The following is a 12,490-nucleotide window of genomic DNA, read 5'->3' as shown; positions in this document are numbered from 1 at the left end:
TACGTAAAATTAACTATTACTTGCTATAATATAAAAATAAACGTCAAATGTCTGAACTAAACAATAACTGATTAAACCGATTATTCAAGTACATAGAATAGACTATATTATGACAATATGACTCCATATTTCCATAATCAATGTTAAAATAAATTGTACTATTATGTTCATTGTGTAGTGTATACAATTTAATTAAAAAAATGTTAACAATGTACGTTTTCACGTAGGTATAAATATATTATTTATAATGCCTACATAATTATTAAAATAATATATAATATATACACATTTTTAGTCAGTATTAGGTCAGGCCATGGCCTGACTGGCCTGACTCGTAGTTTCGCCTATGAATATATCACATAGACCTATAAACTAAGTTAAATAATACTAATTATAAAAACTAAGTTTAGTAGTTGGTTTATAGGTCTATCAATTGATATAATAATTATCTTAATGAGTAAATAAAAAATAACTCATGGAAAACCACGGATAAAATTATAAAAAGAACTTTTTAGTTTTTATCCATGTGGAAAACTGATAAATTATAATTTCCTTATCAGTTATCAGTGAAATGTTTAAAATGCAGTTAACATTTAACAACAACATATTAAGCAATTTATAAAAATATTAATTTTTAAACGGAAATTGACAATTGTTATTACTTATTTGAGTTAATTGTTATTAGTTGTTGTTGTTTGCTATTTTGTTTAATTTTTTCCGAAAGTTCATAAACATAGACTACACGTTACTCAAATCTGATAAAAAATATTTGAGAAATTGAGTCGACTCTAAAACCACTGTCCGAGTCATCATTCTTAAGGTAATATTTCCGAACTATAATAAATCGAGTTTTGAGAGTACCTATTACATACAATTTATTATATTCTAATAAAAAAATTAATTATATAACACACTCGGTAGGTAGATAATTATAAATATTGTACAATGCAAAGTTGAAAATTTGACTATAATTGTTTTGGATGTTGACGTAGGTAAATACTTTTTGTGTAGAGGTGTGATAATCTGATCAGTTTTTGTTAACATTTGTTTTCGATATTCTTTTTGGTCATTGCAGGAAATCCTTAATTTTTGTTGTGATTATTGAAATAAATAATAACAATATTAATTTTGATTGTCTGAACTCATTAATTTTAATTGTGTATAGTATTTTATAGTATAAAACCTATCTGGTATTAAAGTATTTTTCTTTTCTTTTTCACAGCAACTGCGAGTTTGGTGTTACAATAATTAATTATAAACTCAAAATAATATTTTTATTACAGATCATTTTCAAGTCGTTGCTCGATTATGAATGAGTACTCTATGTATATTCAACATGATTGGGATGAATGCATCAGGTGAACTTTTTATTTCAAAATATGTCTGTAATATCTTTGGTTATTGGTTATGCTTTTGTTATTTTTAGATCAGTTGAAAACCGTGTTTGGATATCTGTCAAGCCGAGAAGTAAATAATATAATACTTATTTATTGCATTTTACACCATACATTATATTTTATTCTATACCTTGCTCCCTAACAAATAATCATACTTTTGTTAAGAAAAATAATACACAAATATAGCATTAAATGTTTTATGTAACTCTTAAGATGGTCCCAGTGTACATGGTCATTTACAATGCAAATCGCACAAGCTCAATGGAATACCTATTATACAAGGGTCGAATGGCTTTGAAGTTGAATCGGTATCGTCACATGCCATTCAAGTAAAGCATTTGTCCTGTCCATCGGTCACGTTATTATCACCGTACAGAGTTTTCAAAGATGTCCATAATGCTAGCGTAAGTATAATGTACTTGCTTCCAATAAAAGATTTTACACTAAAACCATTAGTTTTATTATAGGTGACATCATTGGATGTAGTTGGTGGCCAGTGTGTGTCTGCCTCAGATAGTGTTTTGAAGTCTTGGAGTAGTTTAGATCACGAAAAAGAAAAAGAAGTAAGGTTAAGAAACGGGGTTGTCTAATGTTGGCTATAAAGTAAAAACAATCTGAGCAAAAAATGTTGAGAACAAAATGATTAATTGTTAGACTTTTTCCTATTATCCTAACATTGTTAATTGTTATTAATTTGTGATTATAGGTTACAATGACTGGACATTATGGTGATATTTATTGTTGTCGTTGGTTTCCTAGTGTAAAGGTTGTATTAAGTTGTGGGGCCGATTTACGGATCAAAATTTGGAGCTCTGATACTGGAGAATGCGCTGGAACACTAGTAGGGCATACAAAAGCTGTTACTGATTTAGCTATTATAGACAGAGGACGAAATATAATATCGGTTTCAAAGTATTTAAAAATATTATTATTAAAATCGGTAACAATTTAGTGATTACTTTTTTCATTTTATTAGAGACGGAACATCAAAATTATGGCATGTTGGGAGTGGAAAAGTAATAGATGATCTCATTAAGTCAAATCCAACAACATACATAAATTGTTGTTCAATAAGTTCACCTAAAAATTTAAATCTGGGAGAACGAAATATACCTGCTTGTAAGTAGAATAATTAATGTATATACTATAACTTATAAGTATAACATTAAAGATTTCAAATAGTTAATATGCAATATGATTAGTAGTTATGTTCAAGTAGCTAAAGTACCTGGTAAAAAGAATTGACGATGTGACAATTATCATGCACATCTATTTATATAGCTAGCATTTTGATAAAAACTAATAAATAGTAGAGGTTTCCGGTTTTGCAAACATTTTTTCATATATTTTATCAATGACCGAAAGTGGATTGACAATTTCATCAATATTGATTTAAGGGGATTCGATACCGTGATTTTCTGCTTTTGTCTAACACACGCGCGACATAGTATTTTAGACGTGTTTTTTGCCAAACATACCAACTGATCTAATGAAGTGATAAGAATTCTAAAAACAGATTTGAATTTGTCATCAATTCTACTAGAAATCCACTTTCCCGCATTTTTGATTTTTTGATTTTAGCTTCTCCAAAAATTGAAAAACAAAAATGTTTAAATACTCTTTTTTTATATGACTTTTTCTGGAATTTGGGGGATAATATCTAAAATGTGGGAAAGTCGATTTCAAGTAGACTTGATGACGAATTCAAATCTGCTTACAGAATTCTTATCGCTACATTAGATCAATTGGTATGTTTGGCAAAAAACACGCCTAAAATACTATATCACGCGTGTGTTAGACGAAAACAGAAAATCACGTTATCGAATCCCCTTAATAATATATATTATTTAAAAACGCATTAATTCTATACTTTGAATTTTTTTTGGCAACATACAAATTAAAAAAAATACAACGCCTATTCAAATTGACCCCTACCCTAAAATTTTGCCAGTTCTAGTTTGAACAATTTTCTACTTAGAGCACTATTAAAATATACAATATGCACTGTAAATATAAATGCCAAAGAAATTCATTAATGAAAGTGTCTTCATTGTTTGCATAGTTGATTTTTAAATCAATACATTTATTATAAATGTATATGAAATAGATGATTGACAAACTAAGGTGATTTTTAAAATACAATTTTGTTGCTGTAAATATAATCTTGTTTATTATTGCAGCTGACCTAGAAATTGGCACAGATGATAAATGCCTGTTAATTGGCTGTGAAAATGGAATGCTTTCGTTGATCGGAGTGTATGCACGTAAGATACTTGCTACTAACAACTTAGACTGTCCAGTGAATGCTTGTAATTTGAGCGAAGACGCACAAATTTATATTGGTTGCAATGACGGACGTGTTATTTGGCTAGACGAACAATTAGTTATAAAACACTGCATATTTGACACCAATTCGCCAGTCCGTTGTCTCTGTTTGTTTAAAGAACTAGTGGTTTGCGGACATGGCGATGGTTCGTGCGTAATACGGTCGGTTAATAACAAAAAAGCATATCTGACTGGCACCAATGCTGAACCAATCTATGATGTCAGTACAGATACAAGGTTTTTGTACACTGCATGCAGAGATGGAGTCATCAGAAAATATTTGCCTGAGCTCTTGTAAAACTGAGAAATAAATTTTTTTAATAATATTTAACTGCAGATTTGTTTTAATTATTTTTTTCTCCATCCATTTCTGCTGTTTAATTCTTGGTTAATGAAATACTCATATTATACTAAACACTAAACTCTTTAATACTGTGATTGAATTGATCCTAAGAATGTATAATATATTTCTTTTTAAGCCAGTCAATAGTTTTGGAAAAGGGAAAATCATAAAAAAGAAATTATTTATTGTTTCAAAATTTTATTTATCAACTTAAAAACAAATAACATAATCTTAATAAATGAAGAATGATTTTTTTTTTTTATCTTTGCTTATTTTGTCTTTACAAAATTGTACGTAAGTTTCTTTTATAAAATGACTATAAATAACTTTGTTTTATTTATAATAAATGTTAAATTATTATGGTGTGAGTGTATTCACCAGAAAAATGACAGCAAATCTATCGGTTATTATAAATACTTGTATAATTTTTATTTCAATTCATAGGAGTGTATTGTGGGGAGAGGGGGGCAGAAAGTATTGTTCTGTAGGTATTTCATATATACTTGGGGTACTGGGAGTGAGAAGGGGTTTTTAGGAGTTGACGATGGCTGCATTGAGAACGACCGTCGTGGGCTGGTGTACGTCAGGTTCGGTCGCTGTTGGCAGTGCGTCTACGCCCCGACGGTGCTCGTTGTGTCAGAGTAGATTAGGGGTGGTGAGCGGCACATTTGGTACAGTAGGTCGACCTTCCAACTTGCTGTACTCCAACAGAAATTCCTTGGGCACTTTGCGCCACGTGAGCGCATCAAACACATAATACGTGCCCCGTTCATATGTACTAGTTTTCTCTATTAAACTCAATCCAGGCGCTTGTGTAATCCATACACGTTCTTCCATGTGATAACGCCAGTCTCGAGAGTACCTGATGCAATTTAAATTGTATATTAATATTACTCTGTAAGAAATGAACAGTATAAAAAAGCATTTACAATTCATTAGCAGCCGCCAATTGTATCGCATCACCATAATTAGTGTAAAAGAGGTAGAACAACAGGTCTTCTTTATACCTGGACAACTTGACTTGCGCTAACTTATCCCTAAAGTGTAAAATATACAACATTAGATTTCGAGAAAATATAATTGATTTTGTATTTCATTTTTTACCTGATTCCATGATTAATAATGTACTCAGGAGGTCCATGGAATTCAACATCTTGCGGCCGACATGGGGCATCTGCCCAAGGGCCAGCAAAAGTTGGGTAAATGTTTTCAGGCGAGTTCAAGTTCAGCCCTAGCGCAGTTAAATCTTGTCCAAGAGCCAATGATACCAAGTTGGGATCCGATTCTGCTGCCCTGATGAACGTCAATAGACCAACAATACCAAATTGATCACGTACCATACTACCAGGTATGTTAGTCACTTTACCTATATCAAAATTGAAATTAAGTCGAGGAATAACACAATATAATCAATTTGTAACACAAACCATCAGGTGATGTTTGCACTCCTTTTTTGGTTCCTGAGTCTCCATTTTCTTGAGAATTATTGTCCGATTGGCTATTCAGGTTGTTCAGTCTCTGATCCGACAGATGGTCAGTAGACGATTGCATTCCATTCTGATCTAATGAAATGGTCGTCGAGCCAGAAGTTGTTGTTGAGGACTGTTGGTTTGGATCCGTTGTCGTAGACGAGGTAGTTGTAACACTGAGAGGTTGCGTACCAGGCAATGCTGGAAAGTCTTTACTACTCATTGTAAATTCGCTCGTTTCGGACGTCGGTGCTTTCACCATTCCCACTATAATAGTAACGCACAATTAATATGATTAAAAAGTGCTTAATAAGATTGTGTGTTCCTTAATAGTTTATACAATTGTACCACTAAGTTACCACACAAATACAGAACGATTTTAACTCACTACTAAACAGCTGATCAAATGATTTGAATGGTGAATGTTTACCATAAGGTTTTCCTGCAGGCATTGTGCTGGAATGTAGAACACCGACATTGTCTCCTTGCCCACTGCCGGATATACGTCCAGTGGTGAGAGAAGGAAACTCAGACGGGTCCAGTATAGGAGGTGCTGCATTGCCATTGTCAACATGGTTGCTGCCAAATGCCGAATGAAAACCATGCTGGGAGGACAAGTTGTAGCCAGACGTAGATCGACTGCTACTAGAACTTGACCCACCATAGTTATTCATTGCGTTATTCGCCAATGATGTTGAACTCCTTTATTAAATTATGTATACATGTCAAACTATAATACATATTCATTTGTTTTTTTCTAGGATTTGTGACAAACCATTCTTGCATGAGTGATGCGATACCCGGCATATGATTTCGCCTGTCTGCTCCGGGGTTGGTCGCAAACCCGCCTCTCTGAAATATACCTCTCGATAAGTTACTGGCTTGTGGCGACTGCATGTTGATTGACGCCCGATTAGGCGACAGTTGTTGGTGTTGTGGTGTAAACATTTGCTTGCTGCCGCGGTAGCCACTGTTGCGCCTGTTGTTAACTTTGTAATGTGCCTAAGCACACGTCTTATATTCAGCTTGCTATAAAATACAAACAAATATTTTAGTAAATATATTTAATTGAATCACCTATATAAATTATAATTTAAAAAATGAGGGATATATAGATACACAATTATTAGAACATTAGAACTCTATTAAATTAAATCAATATAACCAATATATCTAGATAAAATGTTATTACTATTACCATATATTTCAAATTTTATATTTTCATAATAGACATTTAAAACATTACCTTATAATTACAGACAAATTAATGATTAGTAAATTGTATTAAATACTACTAAATATTTAAGGGTGATATTATAATTATAAATAAGTTTAAGTATTTGGTATCCTTAATAAGATTTCTTCAAATTACTTATTTTGAATACTATTGTTCAATTGAGATTCACAGGATGGCTATTTTTAGGGCAAATGTATGTAAATATACTAAGATAATTCTCATTAAGTATTAGGTAAAACAGTTATGTCTTTGTTTTAAGATTATTAGACAAACACAGTGAGACATTCTGAAAACCAGTTTGATTAAATAAATTGAATCATGTTAAAATGCTTTCCATGTACCTACCTACTTAAAGTTATAAAATTACAGAAGTTATATACTTATGCAGAAGCTAACCAAAATAATAAATAATATAGTACAGTACAATACTACATTTTAAATAATTTCCGTCATAATGATTTATATTATGTGTATGTATAAATATATATGTGTACAATGCAATAGATAACAACGCTATAACATTGTAGGTATAATATATAGGTATTTATATTATTATACGCACAAACAAAAAGTACACATTAATTACCCACTAAATTTTTATGAATATATTATTATATTAAGATAAAAAATAATAACAATAATTATAATCAAGTGTTTATTATTTATATAGGTATGCATTGGCCTTATTTTAAAAATCAAAAAATACAATAACAATAATAATTATGTCTCTATTAAATTTATATTATTAATTTAAATTTTTTGAGGACTGTAACTAATAGAAAATACATTGGTACCTACCTAATTAGTTTTTGTATTCAAATAAATATAATATAGGTACTGTCAGTATAGGTAAGAGTGCACTATGCATGAAATATTATTCATCAGTACCTACGGTTAGTTCTCAATGATTACTCACTTAATTTTAATTACTTATTTGATAAATTGTTTTTTTCATAATAAGATATACGTAGTTTTTTTAATTGTTTAAAACAATACAAAGTTAACAAAGTTTCAATAACATTTAAATAACTGTTTTCAAAGATATTTCAAAAAAGTCAGATAACAAAAATTTGTCTTTTGAGTTATATCAATAGATATTTTATGAAAATCAAAATCATTCAAGTTGTGTATTATTAGGTATACCTAGGTTATGTATATTATACAAAGTAATAGCTATAATACAAAATAATAGCTGAATTGTAAATTTATGTGTCTTATAAAATCAATAACTTATTTTGTACAACATTGTTCCAAATGATAACTATCTGTCAATATTTAATGTTGACAGAGATCTTATCTATTTCTTAATTCTTTCAGTTAAAATTAAAACAATAGTTAGTTAACATTGATGATTGTTAATCATAAATTAGGTCAACAGTTTAATATAGTAATATCCGTGTTAATTTTTCAAAAACAGTGTTGTACCTACTTGTGAAAAGTGTAAATCAAAAGCGAAAGGACATATGACTATTTTTTATATTATAGGTACATATGCACCTGATGAATTGAAAGCATTGCATTAAACTACTAGCAGGCAATTGAGCCATAATTTACACAACATACCCTAATTATAAAATATAATGCATTTAAGTAAAAGATTAACATCTGTCAGTTGTAGTATGACATTTATATAAATGATATTGTAGTTGTAATGTATAATGTACCTAATCAAAGTACAACTTAATAAACAATACATAACAAACTAACGAAGTAAATATATTGTCATAATTAAGTAGATAATTAAATTATTATTAACTTAGTGGTAAATGTGTTGGTACTTATTAATTTATATAGCATTAACTCAAATACATCGCATGGACAAGCCGAAGAACAGATTTAAAAACAATTAAAACAAGGTTAATTGTACAATTACTAAGTATTATGCCAAAATATTTGAATGACATTTTACTAACATATTATTGCATTTATTTGCATTAAATTAAACTAACCAAGAATTATAATTGTATTATGTGTACAATACTACAATAAATGAATAATTAATTAATTAAAACCAAATTGAAAATAGGTACCATCATCTTGTGTGAAAAAAGCAAACAGTTAAACAATTACATTTTCATTATCTAACCATCACACTTCAAGAAATACATTTTGAATTATTTATAGTTAGGTACTTAAAAATTCTGGAATTTAATTGGAATTTAAAACTCAAATGTCATTTTCCCCACATAACACTTATTTTATATCTCTTTGTTTATCATTTACTTTTTTACCTATATTGCTCTAAATTATATGAAAATATAAAACGAGAATATAATAGTCATGATGGACTCCACTCCTATCAAATAGTTACCTGCCGGTTTTAGTTTACCTATAACAACTAATATTTAAACATCATGTCTGCACCGAATAATATACTTGTATACATTGATCGAGTACTTTAAAACAAATGTTACTAATCAAAATGAACACGAGTCGGTCAATCGGTGAGCTCACAACCACAAAAACAATATGTAACAACGCTGTTCGCGTAGCGACTTCAATTTAATAGAACACCTACCTGACACATGCAACCAACTGGGATATACCAACTGGGAATTTGGATCGAATCCCACGCAAAGCGGAGGTACGAGCATGGTTCTCATTGTTGCGAGGAACGGTCGCGCGATTGAAAGCGTCCAACCAACGACTTCAATATTGGAAAAACATGCGTTGACCACCACCGGTGATCGGTGGGTAAAAGCGAGGACGAGAGACTGAGACAAAGGAGATAGGAAATCAAAAAAGCGGCGGCGGGCAAGCGACCGTGAAAAACGAGTGTGCCGCATTTTCGACTTGCGGTCGAGCGTACGGCGGCGGCCCCGCTCGGTGCTTACCTTTCGGGGGGGAGGTGCTCGCAAATGGAAGTGCGCGAGCGGTGACGGCCGTCTGCCGATCCGTTCAACGACGTCCGCTGGCCGACATGCCTGGCGCCAGCGCCAGCGCGCTCAAAAGCAAAATCTACCGTCCGTGTTGACGCGGTCGTCCTTGTCGTCGTCGTTGTTGCTGCTATTGTTGTCGTTGTCGTTGTCGTCGTTGTTGTTGTTGTTTTGTTGTTGTTGTTGATGTTGTTGACGATGTAGTTTTGGCACCGACGCACGGTCCGTATGTTGGCGCGCGATTTACCGTGTTAAGCGGCGGCGGCGTCGGCGTGTGGTGCTGAAAAGCGTACTGTTACACACACACACACACACACACACTCACACACAGATCTACACACAAACGCGCTAAGACGCGGTGGCGGCGGCGGCGGACTCGGAGTGGATAAAAATATGTGATGAAGATAAAATATAATAATTATGGTGGAAAAACGATTTTGGCGGACAGTGGTCGGTGACACGACGGCGTGGAGCAAAGAAAATATGATGGGCAAAAAAAAAAAAAGAAAAAAACCAGAGCTGCCGAAACCGCTAACGTTTTATAACAACTCTCGCGGACTAGACGCGCGACTCGAGCAACAGCAGTTGTGTCGGCGGCGGCGGCGGTGGTGTCGATGATGATGATGACGACGATTGACGATGCCCTGGTGGTGAGGGTCGGCAACGGTCTCGTGTTGTATTATAAAAATAATATATATATGTATATCGTATAGAGTTATCGTAAGGTAGACTTTTGCGAAACGGCCGAGCGGGGACGAGTGAGTGTATGTGTGTGTGCGTCTGTGTGTATGGGTATGTGCGCGTGTGTGTACCTATATACGATAAGTACACCTACTCGGCCGCCGACAAACTCAATAACACGTCTGGTGAGCAAAACAAAGCACCAGCGACGGGCCGTGGAAGAGAAAACGGCCCGATGATTCGGCGGGCCTCGGGTCCCGGGAAATTCGGGTGTTGAGCGCGCGTCCGTCTGTCACCGACACACGGGCCGTGGCCTGCGGAATTGGCAATTTTCGCCGTCCTGTTCGCGAAAAATTCCCGTCTTCCCGGACGTCACGCCGATAACGCGCTGATAACGCAGCGATATCTTCTTCTACGGCTCAACGCCCCACTCCGCCCTCCGCAATCCCCATCCCACCAACCCATCGCACTGCTGTTGCACTTAATTTGCCATTGGGCGTTGGTTGTTCCATTTCGCTGCTCGTCGTCCGTTTCCCAAATCTTTTTTTCACACTCTTTCCGATTTTCCGGATTTCCATCTCGTCGATATTTTTCACGTCCAGTACACGGTCCCAACATGGCGCTCAGCGATGCCGATGTCCAAAAACAAGTGAGTACCTTGCATTACCGTCAATGTCCACAGCGACCGCTGTCATACCGACACCTTGCTGTCGCTTCATCGTCACCATGTCATTCCATTGCGTTGTATCCTGTTTTTTTATGACAGCCCAGACTTAACTCATGGATTTCTATTTTTCTTTCACAGATCAAACACATGATGGCCTTCATCGAACAGGAAGCCAATGAGAAAGCCGAGGAAATCGACGCCAAAGCCGAAGAAGAATTCAACATTGAAAAGGGCCGCCTGGTCCAACACCAGCGACTCAAGATCATGGAGTATTTTGAGCGCAAAGAGAAACAAGTAGAGTTACAGAAAAAAATGTGAGTGTGCCTCTGAAATGTTTGTCTACAAATTGAACACACCCTTGTCCACTTCAAGGTTATAATAGTTGTGTGGATAAAACGTATAAAAACTATCCATCTGACAATTAATTATCCCATTATATTTACCAGTAAATAATTATCATAATGAATGTAGGATATCTTTAAAATGCAAATCATAAAATAAATTGTTTGTACTGCAGATTGTTAGTACCTAGTTGTAAAATAGCTTTTAAACTATAGAGAACAGTGATAAAAAAGGATGCCTGATTTAAGTAGTTTCTTTTATCTTTTGATGAATTATTAAAAATACATTTTAAAATGTAAAAATTCTGAAATTTAAATTAAGTTATTAATAATAATAATAATAGATAGTGTCACCTAATCTTATTCATTCATTGAAGAAGATGCTACCCATACATTCGTTGTATCCGTCTTACACATGTACAACATTTTTTCTCTAGTTTCAATAGTGTGATGTTAGTTTTGATATGTCGTATGTGTAAGACAGAGACACCAAGTGCATGGGTAGAGCATTCTCTTAACAAGTGTGGTTCAAGAAAAAGTTTGAAAGAAACACTTAAATAAACCGGTAGACATAATTTTTTTATTTGAATATGAATTCCATTTTAATATTTATATTATGAATGATTAACCTAGTATTATATAATGTTTTAACAACTGTTGAATTAAACATTTTTTTAGTCAATCTTCTAATATGTTAAATCAAGCACGTCTTCAGACATTAAAAGTGCGAGAAGATCATGTCAGTGATGTATTAGATGAAGCAAGAAAGCGTCTGGTGAAAGTGACAAATAACCCTGAATTGTACAGAGAGGTTCTTAGAAAATTAATATTGCAAGCAATCTTACAGGTTAGACAAATAGCAATAGTATATTACTATTTACTATATTTTTAAATACGATGTAGGTATTTAAATAAATAAATTGTCCTTACATTAAACAATACATTTTAAAATGACTACATTTATTTATTTTTGATTTAAAACTAAATGTTATACACAATTATTTTTAATAGGCACCTTAATATTATTTTTGTGTATTAGTTTTTATGGTAAATTTTAAAACGAAAAATTGTATTCTTGGCAGAACACGTATACCTCCATTAGCTTAAAAATTTGAGTAACTTGACCTCTTATAAAATTTAAAGGTAAGATTATT

At 33.1% G+C, this 12,490-nt stretch overlaps 3 protein-coding genes across 4 annotated transcripts in view; 2 read left to right on the top strand and 1 right to left on the bottom strand.

The window, feature by feature from the left end:
- The first annotated feature begins 605 nt into the window (after window positions 1-605).
- On the top strand, window positions 606-4,058 carry LOC100167158 (proteasomal ATPase-associated factor 1). The gene is made up of 8 exons (XM_001952192.5): window positions 606-820; window positions 1,284-1,358; window positions 1,427-1,467; window positions 1,611-1,801; window positions 1,865-1,960; window positions 2,104-2,309; window positions 2,374-2,516; window positions 3,578-4,058. Exons 2-8 carry the CDS (start codon window positions 1,309-1,311, stop codon window positions 4,018-4,020), a joined length of 1,170 nt encoding a protein of 389 aa, XP_001952227.1. The 5' UTR covers window positions 606-820; window positions 1,284-1,308; the 3' UTR covers window positions 4,021-4,058.
- Window positions 4,059-4,274: 216 nt separating this feature from the next.
- LOC100165831 (CCR4-NOT transcription complex subunit 2) lies at window positions 4,275-10,283 on the bottom strand. 2 transcript variants are annotated; one of them, XM_001952665.5, is made up of 7 exons: window positions 9,606-10,283; window positions 6,310-6,563; window positions 5,923-6,236; window positions 5,493-5,801; window positions 5,170-5,431; window positions 4,995-5,102; window positions 4,275-4,927 (listed from the first exon to the last, which is right to left on the bottom strand). In XM_001952665.5, the coding sequence occupies exons 2-7, from the start codon at window positions 6,480-6,482 to the stop codon at window positions 4,702-4,704; spliced, it is 1,392 nt and encodes a 463-aa protein (XP_001952700.2). In that variant the 5' UTR covers window positions 6,483-6,563; window positions 9,606-10,283; the 3' UTR covers window positions 4,275-4,701. The 2 variants fall into 2 exon arrangements, with proteins under 2 accessions (XP_001952700.2, XP_008188056.1); XM_008189834.3 differs by having other exon boundaries at window positions 5,965-6,236.
- Window positions 10,284-10,819: 536 nt separating this feature from the next.
- LOC100165126 (V-type proton ATPase subunit E-like) overlaps window positions 10,820-12,490 on the top strand; it is a 3,221-nt gene continuing 1,550 nt past the window's right edge. The window contains exons 1-3 of the mRNA NM_001162178.2: window positions 10,820-10,977; window positions 11,134-11,309; window positions 12,015-12,183. Coding sequence (NP_001155650.1) covers window positions 10,945-10,977; window positions 11,134-11,309; window positions 12,015-12,183 — 378 coding nt within the window. The 5' untranslated portion in view covers window positions 10,820-10,944. The remainder of the gene's footprint in view (window positions 10,978-11,133; window positions 11,310-12,014; window positions 12,184-12,490) is intronic.

The sequence above is a fragment of the Acyrthosiphon pisum genome, chromosome A2 (assembly GCF_005508785.2).
Source record: "Acyrthosiphon pisum isolate AL4f chromosome A2, pea_aphid_22Mar2018_4r6ur, whole genome shotgun sequence".
Lineage (NCBI taxonomy): Eukaryota > Metazoa > Arthropoda > Insecta > Hemiptera > Aphididae > Acyrthosiphon > Acyrthosiphon pisum.
Note: the sequence above shows the minus strand (reverse complement) of the source record. Positions and strands in the feature narration are given on the sequence as shown.